Here is a 15,956-nt window from a genome sequence, read left to right on the forward strand (position 1 = left end):
AAGAAATACAAAAGAACAAACAACCTTCTCTGAAAATCCTGTCTCTGTATAAATATATGACTTACACTGCACTAAAAGATAAACAAAGTACTCTAGCAAGTAACTGATTTTAGAAATAAAATAATGTCCATTTAAAAGTATTTTTTCTATAGTAGCAGCAGCAGTAGTTAGGTCATTAAATGCCTGAAAGGCTACTTTTCCCAATGGGTAAATGCACAGATTAAACTAATGAATGGGTGACACTGAGACTGTTGTCAGTAGAACTGCAATTTGAGATGGAATTTGGCTAACACCTTTGAAGCTTCCTGCAGGCAATCTTCCCCCAACCCCCTCAGCCAAAAGTGAGCATGCTCAGCAAGGCAAAACCTGAAATGTAAACAAAGGCTGAATCAAAACAAAAAATCCCTGGGATTGTCCCTTTAAAATACCATGCAGTTCAGCATTCCTAAAAATCTCTGTGTCTCTATTTATTGCATCCTTATAAAACAAAAAAATGATAAAACAATTTAGGGCCCACTCAGATAGCACCTGTACTCCCCTGCAGCAGTCCTGAACAAAGTGAACAAACTCACTATGCAGATAAGAATCTTTAATCTATGTGTGACTATTAAAGATTCTTATCTGCATAGTGAGTTTGTTCACTTTGTTCAGAACTGCTGCAGGGAAGTACAGCTGCTATCTGCGTAGACTGTAAATTGTTTTATCTTGGTTTAGTTGTTTGGGAGCACAACATTTTTTGTGTACTTTAAAAACAAAAATCATAATAATAAAATAAAATTAGGTTTTCACCATATTAATTTACTCAAATGTTTTAACTAAAATTGCTCTTGGTTCTTCTTCAGGTCTGTGCATATTAGAAATTCCAAGTTTTACTCTCTGTCTAAGTATTAGTTGTCAATTAGAAGTAAGAAACAGTTCAAACTACTAAAAAATCTGTCTAACTCATTTGTGTTAACAATACCTAGATTCAATTCTAAGAGCAACATACTTGTAAATTAATTATTAATTATAAAAATATGGAAATGTGAAGATAATCTGACACAAAACTCTTTGTTTAAGTTGTATTTAAGTCTTATTTAAGTGTTATATGCTTTAAATAGTTAGACAATGCAAGCTTCGTACGTCAGCAGCATACGTGACAGTCTGTACAGGGGAAACAGAAAAAATTTGTAACATGTTTCTGTTTAAAACCTATGAGGTTAAAATATAAAAACACATGATGTGCACAAACTAGGGGTATAGCATTGTCATTTCCACTGTGTATCAGTATATAAAAGTGCAGCAAAATGTAATGCAAAAATATATACGTGCAGCAAAAGTTTTAAATTTATCATATGTTCAATGTCACAGAACTGTTATGCATGCGCAAAGGGGCTATATTTTATAGTGTCTGAAAATAGAACAAAAAAATGTATCGAAGAATTCCATTTTGAATTGTAGCTACTTATGCAAAGCAGAGCCAATGGAAAATGACAAAAAAGGTAAGAGTATTGTAAATGTATATGTGTGAGTAACTGTAAGGCATCATCAAGAGAGAGAATCAAGTAAAGATATATATATATATATATATATATATATATATATATATATATATATACATACACACAAACATAATATAAAAAAATCAAGTTACAGCACAGTAATGTACTGCTGCTGCTGGAGAAATGCAATGACTTCTTAATTTGGATTTCTCATTAAGTGGCTTTGGTGCCATTGCAATCTGTTATTAGTTAGAGGTTCCTAGGTGTGTAGTAGGCTAACAACTACTAGGGCCTTTTTAAGCCTAAGAACCACAAACAAGGCATCAAAGCATCAGTATTAAACAACCAAAAACACAGAAATCAGTGGTGCAGAGGGGATTAACCATGGCAAAAATGCACTCATGAAGCAAGTAACCAAGTACTAGAAAATTTATTGTAGGCTAAGCACTTTCATCCTTCAGCAAGGAAGTTTGACACTTTTTTCGTTCTGGTTTCAGGCACTATAAAGTAATGCCTCTTTGCGCATGCACAAAGGTTCTGTAAGATCGAACATATAGTGAATTTAAAACTTTTGCTTTACATAAAGTATACACTTTTGTATATTGATACAGACTGGAAACTACACCTCTATACCTCTAGTTTTTGCACATCATTTGTTTTTGTTTTTAAAAAAAATTGATTTAGAAACTTGATGATCCAGTGGGAAGCAGAATGTTAGAAAATACCACTGTTGGTTGTGGTCTTTATGCAGAGAAAGCATTTGACAGAGTAAGCTGGGACTTTATGAGCAGGCCAGTTGAAGCATTTGCGTTCCCTGATAAAATTATAAGGTTGATTAAGAGGATATATAATAGGGATCTGAGGTGAAAATTAAAGTGGGTGGGCTCCTCTCTGATAATTTCTGACTGAGCAGAGGAACCAGGCAGGGGTGTCCTCTTTCCCCTTTATTTGCATTATATTGAGAACCATTACCAAAGAAAATAAGGGACTCAGAGATTCAAGGATGTAATTGGTATGGTAGTCAAGCAAAACTGGCTCTATTTGTAGATGATATTATTTTATACTTAATAAAACCAGAAAGTGATGTTACAGTGCTGTGGAGTATTTTGAGACAGTTTTAAATCTTTTTGGGGTACAATATTAATGAAGCTAAAACAAAAGCAATAGTTGTAAATTATGTACCTACACACAAATTGGTTCAGCAATATCCATATTTATGTAGTGCGATCCTGGTGTTAGTATATATAGTTGGGGGGGGGGTTACCAAATAATGTAAAACAAAACCAGACAACAGAACCCCCCATAACTATGTATACTAACACCAGGATCGCACTACAGTGGGGAAAAGGATATATACCTTTGACTTGCCTTAGAGTACTACTTGTCAGTGAAATGAGTTTTAGGTGAAATGAACTTTCAATGAAATGAACATTAGGCGATTTGGTCTCAGTGAAATGGTCTTTCCGTGAAGTGATACAAATCCCTTTTGTACACTGATCAGGCATATATTTATCTAGCAGAGGAGAAACTATGGATAGCAATTAATAAAGAGCTTAAGGATTTTATCTGAGAGGGGAAGACAGCAAGGGTCAAGTGGGATAAACTGATTCTTCCAATAGAACAAGGTGGATTGGGATTACTTGATTTAAAGGGGTATTTCAGAGCTACACAGTTAAGGCTCCTATACATAGCACAAGCAGAAACCTATAATTCAAAGTGGAAAGCGATGATGATGAAATGGGGGGAAACTCAAGAAGCAAGGAGGGACTTTAAATTTGGATGTAGACTGTTAAGGAGAATAACAATAATCATACAGAGTATTATATTCATAAAGTAGCAGAAAGTATTCTAAGAACTAAGCCGACATGGGAATGGAGTAAGGAGATTCTGCTGATAGAGATTACTGAAATTAGGGATACAGACAATAGGCAAGAGGGGGCTGGAATTTATTAGAGAAAACTGGCAAAGGAACCAAGGTATTGGGTGCAAATAACTAAAGAGAAAAGGTAATAGAATGGGAAGACGCCAAGAATTTATTTGGAATGCAGGTTAGAGATTGCCTTCCCTGGATTGATAGGATTGATATCAGAGTATAGGCAAAGAGAAAGAAATAGGGGGCCCTAAATGAAAGTCCAGCACTGGTAGAGTTTTTAGTAGAATCTAGAAGAGAAACTGCTGTTAAAAAAAGGAATAATTAGTAGAGCATATAATATTGTGTGGTAATTATAAGAATCAATCAGTGGAGGTTAGAAAGGATTAGGGAGAGAGACTGGATAAGCAATTCACAAAGAAACAATGGGGGATATATATTTGTCTACCAGATATGCAAAAAATGTTGAAGATTTTGGATTTTTGCTTGGAAATGTTTACATAGATATTTTCATATCCCAAGTAGACTCCAGAGATTTTTTCCTCCTTTCCTCAGGTAGACAGCAAATGTTGGAGGTGTGATGGGGAAGAAAGAGGTAATTGGGAACATATTTTCTGGGAGTGTAATGAGTTGGCAGACTTTAAGGATGCCCTTCAGGCTACTCTGTCAGAGATACTGGGTGAGCAGATTGATGTAGCCAGGGAAATTATTTTTCTGAGCTATGATACAGATTCGGAATTGCCTAGACCTAGTAAGGCCTTGCTGAGTCTGGTTATGGTGACTGCCTAGAAAGCTGTTAGTAGAAAATGGAAATCAAAGTCTAAACCAACTGTACTAGAAGTAGTGAATATAGTAAAAGAGATAAAACAAATGGAATTGGGATCTTTAGAAAAGAGTAGCAGCAAATTACATTGGAAAAACTGGGAATTGTGGGAAAAATTTATACAGGGGAGGAATTAGGATTTGAATGAGCTATGTAATGTTAGACTGACAATGATTGGGAAGCGATGTAAAATGTTTGCAACTAAAATTGTGTCAACGTGGTTTGTTTTCATTTATATAAATGTATGATTGCCTATGCCATAAGTGATAATTTAATAAAGATGTTTCTTGTTTAAAAAAATATCTACATTACAGGAAAAAAAGCATAGAAATGTTTTATCATCAGTAAACCTGCAGTAGTGCAGCATTATATATAGCTAATATTAGTAATGGTAATAGTAACTTGTGAAGCAAATGAAGGCTTCCTAATTCTTGAAGTAGGAAGTTTAAAGTATCTAGATTTTATTTTTAGAGACCTTCTGCAGTGGTTAATAGCTGGGCTCTCCTTCATAAGAACCTTTTCTTGGCAGTTTTTCAAATATGTCTAGCTCACGCACTTTGGTTCACACAGCTCCTGGCATGTACAATGGCATAATCTTACTAGGTTAGAAGAGGGTGCATGTTTTCATGCGGCTTTCCAGTTCTCTCTTCCTGTGTTTGCATTTCAGATAATAATTCTGGTGTTCTTGATATGAAAGTTTTTTTATCCAAACTGAAAAAATTCCAAGTCTTTCAAGTACGTTTGCTATAGCCAGATCACGAGTCAGGGCTTGCACTTGGACTGCCTGTACTGGTTAGAGAAGGAGTACAGTGTTCAGTTTTGCAGCAGATGTCAACCTAGACACTTTTTGCAAGGAAAGGAAGAGGCTACAGACCTACTTTCTTGTAAGCAGGTGGTCCAGCACCTAGAGACTTTTTTTTTCCCTTCTGAATCCTCTTGGGAAAGAGAGTTAGAAGGGACTGTAGTCATTTTATTGAGACAAGTAGAGAGAGATAATGGACTCATTAAATCCTGGCAACCTATTTGCAGATAATGTTATTTGCCATTTGACTTCCTTACATTCTAAAATGTTGTTTATGTTACCACTAAAAAGTTTCCTAACCACAAAATCTAACACACAAAAGTGAAATTTTTAAAGTTGTTAAAATTAGTAACATGTTTTGCCAACATGTTACGGTAATCTTTATTTTTAATTGCTAAAACCTGCTCATTTATTCTCTGCAAAAGCTTTGTTGTCGTTTTACCCACATAGAAAGCCTCACAGGAACAACCAGTCCATTTGAGCTGCAGGTAAATATTCCTTTGGAAGTTAAAGTTTTGTTCAAACATCTTAACTTCACACTTCTGCCTTTAAATCTGTAATACATGAAAAGCATTGCACTTATAAGTACCAAGAGGCATAGAAATTTTTATTTGTTCACTCATACAGTGTTCAAGAATTAATTTAATGTTTCAATTTTTTTATAAGTAAAACAAAAATGACATTTTCACTAAATCCCAATTACCAATGATTATTTTCCTATTACGTATAACTATGTTTCTCATACTATCCATGTCTACTGTAATATGAAGTTGAATAGCTTTCAAAAATTCTTTACATATTTTGTTAGCTGGTTTAAATTTGTAACCATTTACAAGAATTTGTTGAAACTTAGTCCATCTGTTTTTAGTAACTTGTAATATTAAAGCTTCTAGTTTAACAACATCATAACCTCAACTGACAATTTCGTTAAAAAAATTCATTTCTGCTTCAAAAATGGCACCTGAACTAATGAGGTGGCTTAGTCTAATGGAATTCTCATCCAATCATGTTCCACTTCATAAAAAATGAATGTTGGTGATGCTGTTTCGTCTTTTTTTTTTCTAATGAGAATGACTTTCTGTCATTACCTGGTAAAACTAGTACATCCTTTCCTAGTGCAGACTCTCTTGGTGGTCGCTCTAAACAGAGCGAAACTAGTAATGTTCAGTTTTCTCTGTCGGCTACTTCTTTTCTCAGTCTGAATCAGTTTATGGGACAGAAAGGAAAATCACATGGAAGAAGTCTTGTAAGAGGGAGACAGAGTTAGTAATCAACGCTGATATTATTTTTAATTTTAGTACTTTGAAATTAACTGGCACTCATGTTTCACTTTTGAACAAAGCTGAATTATCTAAGATTATTGTTGATCTGAAACTTTTTGTTCAAAACTGAATTTATAATATGAGTGATGTTAAATACTATAGCATAGTTTATCAGAATGTTTGCAAAAGAAAAAGTACTTTTAATCCTTTATTAATTAGTATGTTACAAGCTTTTTGGCTGCTTGTGAAAGACTTTAACTAATAGATCTATTAATAAAAAAAATAATCTTTCAGTTCCTGAAAGAGTCAGATTACACAATATGAAAAATCAAAATTTTGTACAGATTATGAAAGTTGACAAGAGTAACAGGACAGTAATTGTGGATGTTGAATTATATAAGACTGTTACGAGCAAGTGAACAGTACTATTATTAATAAAAAAATTCAAGCAATTGATTAAACATTGTTAGATTTATTACATCAAGGGTATATAGATTATCATTTTCATTTTTTTAAAAGTGGATCACCCAAGACGGCTAGAATTTTTGTTAGTCCAAAAGTGCATAAAAACAAGAATGATCGCCCATTCAGGCTGATCAAGGCTGCAGACTTTTCAAAACCTGAAACTATTTCAATGTGTGTGTGTGTGTGTGTGTGTATTTGTGTGTATATGTGTGTGTGTGTGTGTGTGTGTGTGTGTGTGTGTGTGTGTATATATATATATATATATATATATATATATATATATATATATATATATATATATATATATACATACACACACATATGTATATAATAAAAGGAAGCTGTGGCTGCAATGTGGGCACAAGTGTATTGGGGATTGGTATGCAGCTTTCACTGATATAATTTTACTTGATTATTAAGACTGCATATCTGTGTAGTCTGGTACATCTCATCTGATAGGAGACTACAGTAGGTCATGATAGTGGCAGAGACTGACCACTGTTTTTTGTATGCTGTACTGTGACCAGTGGCATAGCTAGGGGGGGTGAGAGGGGCGGTCCACAGCGCATGGCACTATTTAGAGGTGGCAGACTTAAAAAGGACTAATTAATTAAAAAAAAAAATTCCTAATACTGGAGTGGCAGCATCTTCTCCTTTAAGGAGAACCATATATGCATCGCACGCTTCCACGGATGTAAACTTGTAAAGTCATTCCACACTTGCTCGCAGAATTTAAAACAGCCATTCCGATAAGAGAGAAGGTAAGGTATGTGTGTGTGCACGCGCGCATGTGTGTGCATGTATGTGTGTATATGAGTCTTTTTTTTTTCAAAGTGGAATTTATGTGAAGGACAAGTGCATCTGCACCTGTGATGTCGAGTAGCGGTTTGTAGACTGTAGTATATTGAGTGATGGCTAGCTGAGTGTCTGTTATTTTTACTACTTTGTTGACAGTTTTGATTGGCTGAGTAGGAAATGAGGTCACTTCTTGTACTGCTGACATGGATTAATCGGCTCTGATTCAGTTGTTTTAGGGTATTTTTACTCATTTATGTATGTGCAACCACGAAGATGGTATAAGTTTGTCCCCTTCCCCCCAAAAAAGTTTTATTTATGTTTCAAGTGTGTTCATTGCTAATAAAATCAGTGATTTGGTCTGAATTCTTCCTTCAGAGAATGATATCTACATATAAAGAGTAGATTATTCAACAACTGGTGTCATTCCATGGAAATCCAGTATGTATCAGCCTTGGAAGAAATGACCAGCAGTCCAACTTGATTTACAAAGGAAAGCTTGCATCTCTTGTTCAGGGGGTTTCAACATACTGGCTTGATGCTCTCCCTAGTATCATTTTGAGGCTGAGTTCATCTAATGGACATATCAGCTTAGCAAATTCATCATATCTTAGACTGGACAACATTAAAGTGACTTCTCAATGCTCAATCTTTAATAACAAACTACTTGATCTCAAAGCACTCCTGCATCTGAAATGTCCATGTATCTGCTATTACAGAGACATGGTTTAGATCTAATGAAAACACTCCCTCCATACCTAGGATTGGTGCCTACCATGCCTTCTGGCCTGGTGAAAACTGAGTCTGAATATTTCCAGGAACCATATCTCATTCTAGAGACCCAGATAGGGAGCTCTTAGAAGTTAAGTTCACCATGGGCAAAGAAAGCTTTCAGTTCATAGCTGGTTGCCAGACCCCATTCATTTTCCCATATGATCATTTAGAATTACATGCATTTTCAGAAGAATTTCCTCTATTCAACAACTCCATAATCCTGGTTGAATTCAATTACCCCTACATAGACTGGAGCACCTAGACCACTAATGTGAGGTATGCGAAGAGATTTTTGGATTGGATAGACAGAAATTACACTGATAAAATAGCTAAGCTACCAAAAGCTGAAATAGTCTTGATCTGGTCCTCATAAATATGGCCTGTACTTGTTTCACCCCCCCACCCCCACCCTGTCAGTCACCAGTCCAATTGGACCACCAACATGTGACATTTACTCTGAGAACCATCATTCTGCCTGTAGCTAAGGTTCTCTGTTCAAGGACCATAGAAAGGTAAACTTTATGCAGGTATGAAGAAATCTCTAAATTTACCAAAAACATCGCCACCACTGATCCTGTACCTTCAGCAATCTACTGTGAGGATTTTTATTCCCAGTTAGAAAAATGTATAGATCTGACAGTCCCACCTGGAACCAAATATAATGAAAAATTTATACAAAAAAAAAAATTAAACTATTCTGCAACACCAGAGCTCATCAGTTTGAGGATAGAATAAAAAATCTCACCAAAAAGTGAAAAGCCATGTAAGGTCCCATAAAGGTATCCATCAACAAAGATTAGCATCTGAGATGAAGGATAACTTTTAAGTCTTTTTTGACTACTTAGGCAAACTAACAAATGACACTCATTATTGCAGTATACTTTTACATAATGGAGCCCCCTCACTCCTACCCAAATAACATCCTAGATAATACAAATGTAAATAAGTTTACTGCTAAGTTCTACTCAGAATTCCTTCTCAAATCTCATTCATCCCAGAATTCTTCATGTTCCTTGCCATCACATAGGAGCATGTTCTCAAGGTGCTTTCTAAGATCAAAAATATAGATTGTGTGATAAACAGCATCAGCCATACTCTCACCGTACTCTTAAATTGTTTAACCTAAGCTTAACCACAGGTTATGTGCCCAAACACTGGCACACCACTGTGGTGATGCTCCTCCAGATGGGCCGCCCTACTACAGACCCTGGAAATTACAGACCTATCTACCTTATGAATCTGATTAGTAAAGACATGGATCATGACATAATTGATCTCGTTAATTATGACATGAAGAATCTAATTAGGCCTCACCCACATCAATTTGGCTCCATCAAATGCAGATCATACCTGTTAAATCTTGTGAACTTCGAGAAGATCACTCTAGTGGTCAACTGAGCTCATGCTGTTCATTCATTTATCTTGATCTGGCCAAGGCACTTGATAGCATACTGAATGCCATAATTGTAATGAAGCGGTCTGCCTTAAACATTGATCCTTATGCTAACAGGATGGATAACAAACTGACAAAAAACTCAGAACATACATTGTCCATGTGGTGGGAGCCTCTTTAGATAGTGCAAAGGTTACCAGTGGAGTCCCTCAGAGGTCTCCGCTTGGACCTCTGGTTAACCATATTTACTAATGACTGCCCCCTCAAACATTTCTATACTGTGGAAAGAGCTTATCCTTGTCAATACTTAGTGTGTGAATAATGGGCTTAAACAGAACACAAACAAAATGAAGTATTCAGAAACCATCAAGTACCTACTACATATAGTACTGAAAATATTCCACTGTCAAGCGAAGCAGTAGTCAAAGACATGGGCACCTAGGTTGATAGTTCCCTCTCCTTTGATCAACATATAGTAACTGTAGTGTGGAAATTCATCTGATAGCCAAAGGTATCCCATTTAGATCCAAAAAAGTTATATTTTCCCCTATATTCAGCACTGGTCAGACCGGTTATAAAATACAATACTCCCCATGGTGCATACCTCACTAGACATATCAGCAAACTTGGAAAAACCCAGAGGTTCCCAGCAAAGAAGAGCTCTGGCCTTAAGAGCCTCAGTTACCAAGACAGGGTGGAAAGCTTTGTTCCTGTAATCTATGTTATAGACTCCTGAGGGTAATCTTTGTCTCATTTACTGTACCATTAGAGATCCTGTGATACTTCACCTGTTTTTCTCAGATAGGCCAAACTCTGCAGCTTACCCTACAACCAGAGATCTGAAACATCAGCAAAAAAATAAAATGTGTTAGGCAGACATAGTCCTCATTTACTGTCTACCCCTTCTTTGGAATGGATGATTTTTACTTCTGCAGCGGTTGTGCATATTTACTGATATTGGTGGCATACCTCTCAACTGTTCAGATTTTCGCAGATTATCCAGATTTTTACCACATATTTTTGGTCTATTATTCATAAAATTGTGGTTTTCTTGCAAATTAGTGGCAAATCATTAAGGATTGAAGTTAGTAAATAATGACAGACATTTGAGTTACACACTTCATACCCTTCAGAAAATTCATGCCAGTGCAAAACCTGTTATTCTGTCAACTTTTGTAAGAGCAATATTTAACAATTGTCCCTATTTTTGGGCCTATATCCCACTTTTATTTATGGCTTTATCCAAGAGGTTAAGATATGTTTCTGGATTGTGATGACAGATGTTTGAGTAGACTTTTATGTTGGAAATGTTCTGAACTAGGCAGTTTTGTTATTACTGGTTCATACAGTTTGTTTCATTGCTTACTGGAAAAATTATCAAAACAAAAAATTTAAAACACGCTGTAACAAGTGTGCTGTATTATACAAGGAATATAATTTAATACAATTAGGAAGGTGAGTCGAAGAACACATGCATGTTTGCATGGTCATAAATATTGCAAGGGGCCTATGATTTGAAAACAGCCCAAAGGTAAACTATATCCGCCACTGGCCAGATGCATTTTCTTTGAATGTGGGTTTCAGTGCTGTTTCAGTTAATGTGAGTTTCAATAGCAGAGAAGTTTTAATGCTAAGTATTTTCATTGTGAAACTGTATTCCTTTGTTTAGCAAATGCCTATCAGTGTTTGTGCTATAAAATTTGAAATAAAACCTTTAAATTAAATTCAGATAATCATTGTAGAAGTAAAGCAGAAAACAGTATGCACATTACAGTGTTTGTGGTAAATGAGGAGAAATACCCAAGTAATGGGACACTGGAATAGCTGCGGGGCGGGGGGGGGCTGTGTATGAGGGAGCATTTGACCATGATCTTGTGAAGGGGGTGGCAAACTTAAAGACAGTCCCGGGTGGCACAATCTCTAGCTACTCCAGTTTTGGTGGTGGAATGGTCTTTCTGTCTTACATATTTTTCTGCTATGCAAGGTTTGGGGGCCTCAACTCCAAATATATTGATTTGGGACTCTCATTGCAGCCTGATTGTTGGCCACAGTTCCAATATACTTTATTGACATTTCAGGCAGCCTGTCAGAAACTGGCAGAAGGGAGTAGTGCCCAGTTTTAAGGAAAAAATCCTCCAGAGCTGAACTTTTTAAATAAATATATTGTATTCTAAAGATGAATTTCAGTAAACAGTAGGAAATATATTTACATTTATTAACCTAGTCTGCCCCTTGAGCTTTGGACAATGAAGAAAACTGTGCATATATTAGTAGATAGACCATTCCTCACACTCCAATAATATTTATCCCTTAGTTATAGAATAGTGTGTTGCAGTAGTCATCTGGCTGCTATCAAGCATGTAGGGGAGCTGGAAAGAAATTAATAAGTTCATTCAAGCTCTGTGGTCAGTTAGATGTAATATTTCTAAATCTTTAGTTTTATTTAATGCTTCGATTCCTGAGATAATTCCAAAAACCCAAGTGCCTCTTCTTTGGTCTATTCTTGCTATAGCCAGAAAAGTAATTACTAAAAATTGGAAGGTAAAGTTACCCCCCTCTATTGTTGAATTTATTAGTATGGCAAAGATTGTTTGCAGCAGTGAACTGCATACTACAAAGATGAGAAATTCTAAAATAACACATTCATATAAATTTTGGCTTAAACTTAGAATTTCTTTAAAAATATTAAGTTTTGTTGATATGTATAGCTTTGATATATTGATCAGCTGTGGACATGTAAATAGTTATTTGTTTGTTTTATAATTGCTTTATCTGATGTTTTAAAACCATATAAAAAAATTTAAAAAAAGCATGTAGGGGAGTTAGGAGAACAAAATAATAAGTAATCTAAACCAGAACAGGAAAACATTTTTTTAAAACAGAACTTAAGTTTGACATCTTTTTCTGTTACAGATCACCCTGGTTTGACAAACACGAGTCAGATTGAAAAGTTCCAGGAGAAAGCCCAAATGGAGTTACAGGACTATGTTCAGAAAACATACCCTGAAGATACTTACAGGTAATTGTTTATTAATTTTACTTTGTCATCATTGTCATTAACATCATCATCATCATCATCATCATCATCACCGCCAGTATAGGCAAACATGGTAGTCTATTAGTACCTGTCAATAAAACATGAATTTATGAGCCCATTAAAACTCATCCAGGATTTTTTTAAAGAATTCAGTATTCTTGCAAAGCTTTACTTTACTTAGGAGACATTTCTAAGGTTTAATAATTCTGTCACAGAACCAACTGATTGTTATTGTATTTGTTTTACTTTTTTTCAGAAGATATAGCTTGTTCTGAGGGCAGACTCCTTTAGACCTAGGCTTACAAATAGAAACTGATCCATGTATGCCTTAACTACAATAATTATGAACTTCCAAATCTTCTAAACAAAATATACTATGTCAAAGATTTATATTCTTTCCTCATGTGGTAAGGTACATCAACAAGTACAGGCAATCAGTTTACAGACCATTACAAGTCTTGCCAATAAATCATATTCAGAAATTCCATCCAGTTCAACTAGGGAAACAGAAAACAGACTGGGTAGAATTATCTAGTTGTACCTTGAAGGTAGCTAAGTTGCTACTCTACTCAACATATAGTGGATGTCTATTACAGAGATGGGGGATATGAATCTTTTATTCAAATGTTTCTCTATTGATGGAGGTTTAAGTCCTTTAACTGGCTATCCCAAGAACTGTTTGTTCTGGGATGGAAGAGGAAGTCAGGAAGGGTCAGGTCTTCTTATATTGAAATACTAGACTTACATCACAACAGTTGCATCTACAGGAAACCAACTGCAGGGGAGATAGGGCTTTGTCAGTTTCTTTAGGCAGCTGAGGGTCTTAAGGCTATTGATCTTTTTAATTAAGAATCTCTGTGTGTCTCAAGTTAAGTGATATGTTTTGATAAGTACTGCCAAAAGGGGTATTATATTCAATTATGGGTCTAATAAGAGTTGAGTAAAATGAAGTTAAGACTTTGGATCTAGATGAAATATTTTAAGTTTTGAAACTATTGTTTTTTTTTGGGGGGGGTAGAATCTAAACTGCAGCTGTTCCAATTTTAAGCTATTTGCTTTTATCTGTGGATTCCAAAATGGGCAACCATGCTCACATTTATGTCTGATAGGCTAACATACAGAAGATGTAAAACCATTTCCCCTCTGATTTAATAAATCTTAATAGACATTCAAAATTTTGAGCTCTGATATGATTAGTAAAAGTTAGGTACTTCATCTACTGGTATAGTAAGGTCCCTAAAGGTTTTAACAGTTTCTGACTCTTGACCTTTTAAGATGTAATTTCTGCTAATGATGTTTTTAGTTCCCAGTGCCTCTATCCAGTAGAGCCACTGGAGTGATCCCTGGGGTGAATTTCCTGTTACCCATCCACTCGTCGAGATTTCTCTTGAAAAGGGACAGTGAGGTGCTCTGTTTGACTTGAATGGGAAGCTTATTCCAGAGTATGGGCAGTCTCTGGGTGATGAACCTGTCCCTCCAGCATGTTCTGTTGATTGTGGTAATCAGGTTGAGATCTCTGGAGCGTGTGGTGCGGGGGGATTGGGAAGTGTAGCATTTCAAGTAGGGCTGGGTTGGACATGGCTTTGTAAGTCAAGCAGAGATCACCTCCAAGTAGATGATAAAAGACTGAGAATAGCTGAAGTTTCTTGAGTCTGTCCATGTAGGACATGTGTTTAAGGCCTAGGATCCCCTTTGTGAGGTACATCTATAGCCTCTCTGTTGAAGGTGTGTGGTAAGGTACATGCCAAATGGGGCATTATACTCGATGATTGGTCTAATGAGGGATGAGTAGAGAGGGATGATGGCCTCTTTATTCCTATATGCAAAACCTTTGGTTATGAGATGTGCCACATAGAAGGACTTTCTGACCACAGTGGCAACATGGTAGTCAAAAGTGAGGTTGCTGTCAGCCTGGGTGCCCAGATCTCTTATAACACCTTCAGTGTTCAGTGGGTTCCCATCAATGTGGTAATTAGTGGGAACTAAGTTCTTTCCAAAGGGAATGATAACCTATTTTATGGCATTAAGCTTAAGGCTGTGGCTCCGACACAGTGAGGCATTTCTGTAGGATGTCTGCACCACTTGGGGAATTAATGACTCCTAGCTTGCAGTCATCTGCAAACATGGTCAGCCAGAGGCCCTCTGTGTTGGCCTGGACTTCTGAAAAGTAGATGCCAAACAGGAGAGGGCCCAGGACCGAGCCCTGTGGGACTCCACTCGTGACTTGTCGACAGTCTGACTTGGAATCCGCTACTTTCACTCAGTGGGCCTTGTCTGTGAGCCAATTTGCAACCCTCATAGCTGTAATTTTTATTAATATTTCTTAAGATATTGTTGGATTCTGCCCCTGTATTCAGGTTGTCTAACACTATTGGAAAAGTGTTTATATTCCCTTTCACCAGAAATGCATTTTACTTAGCTTGATATCAACATCACACACACGTGTGTATATATGGGAGCGCTTTATAATCTCGAAATACTGAAATGTCGAATTTCAGTATCTCTAGACTATAAAGCCGAATGTTTACAATTGCGAAAGTTCATAATCGCGAATTTGAATATCTCGAATTCGCGGTTATGACCTTACACAACATAATATCCGGGATTGTGTGTTGATGGTGCGCGGTGCCGTGTGTGGATCTAGGTGTTATATCAGGTAAGTCAGTGTTTTGTAAAGGTTTTGAGTGGGAGTTAAAGTATATGTGAGTGTGCTGATATGTTTGATGTGTGTGTGAGGGACTGGAGAATGTGCGTGTGTGAGTTTGCTTTTGTTTCCTGTTTGTGCGATCTCGGAGTTAGTTTATATAAGTGGGGGGGGTGGGGGGAACAGCCCCCCACATGGGGGGGTGCAAGGGGGCTTGCCCCCCTGTTTATGTGTGTATGAGTTGTGTATGTGTGTAGTTTTGTTTGTTTATGTTGTGATGTGGGTGTTGTGTATGTATGGTGTAGTGTGTGCGGTTTGTTCGGTGTTTTGAATTTCGTGGTTTTGGGTTCGGGGTTTTGTTGTTTCAGTGTTTTGTGGATTCGGTTTCATGGTCTCGAGATACTGAAATTCAATATTTCAGTATTTCGAGATTATGAAGTGAATCCGTATATATATATATATATATATATATATATATATATATATATATACATATACTACTCTTAAACAAACTTAAAATGTGCTGTTCTTCAGCTGATGACCTTCCAAGTGAGTACCTAAAATAGCAGTCAAGTAGCATTGCCTATCCACACACTTGTCCCTTATGCAA

The 15,956-nt window shown here is 36.4% G+C and overlaps 1 protein-coding gene across 10 annotated transcripts in view; it reads left to right on the plus strand.

The window, feature by feature from the left end:
- Window positions 1-15,956, plus strand: part of NR2C2 (nuclear receptor subfamily 2 group C member 2) — a 1,701,781-nt gene that overhangs the window by 1,624,874 nt on the left and 60,951 nt on the right. For all 10 annotated transcript variants that reach the window (XM_044078621.1, XM_044078615.1, XM_044078617.1 and 7 more), the window contains one exon: window positions 12,579-12,684. In XM_044078621.1, coding sequence (XP_043934556.1) covers window positions 12,579-12,684 — 106 coding nt within the window. The remainder of the gene's footprint in view (window positions 1-12,578; window positions 12,685-15,956) is intronic.

The sequence above is a fragment of the Protopterus annectens genome, chromosome 7.part1 (genome assembly GCF_019279795.1).
Source record: "Protopterus annectens isolate FY-2018-M chromosome 7.part1, PAN1.0, whole genome shotgun sequence".
In the NCBI taxonomy this organism is placed as follows: domain Eukaryota; kingdom Metazoa; phylum Chordata; order Ceratodontiformes; family Protopteridae; genus Protopterus; species Protopterus annectens.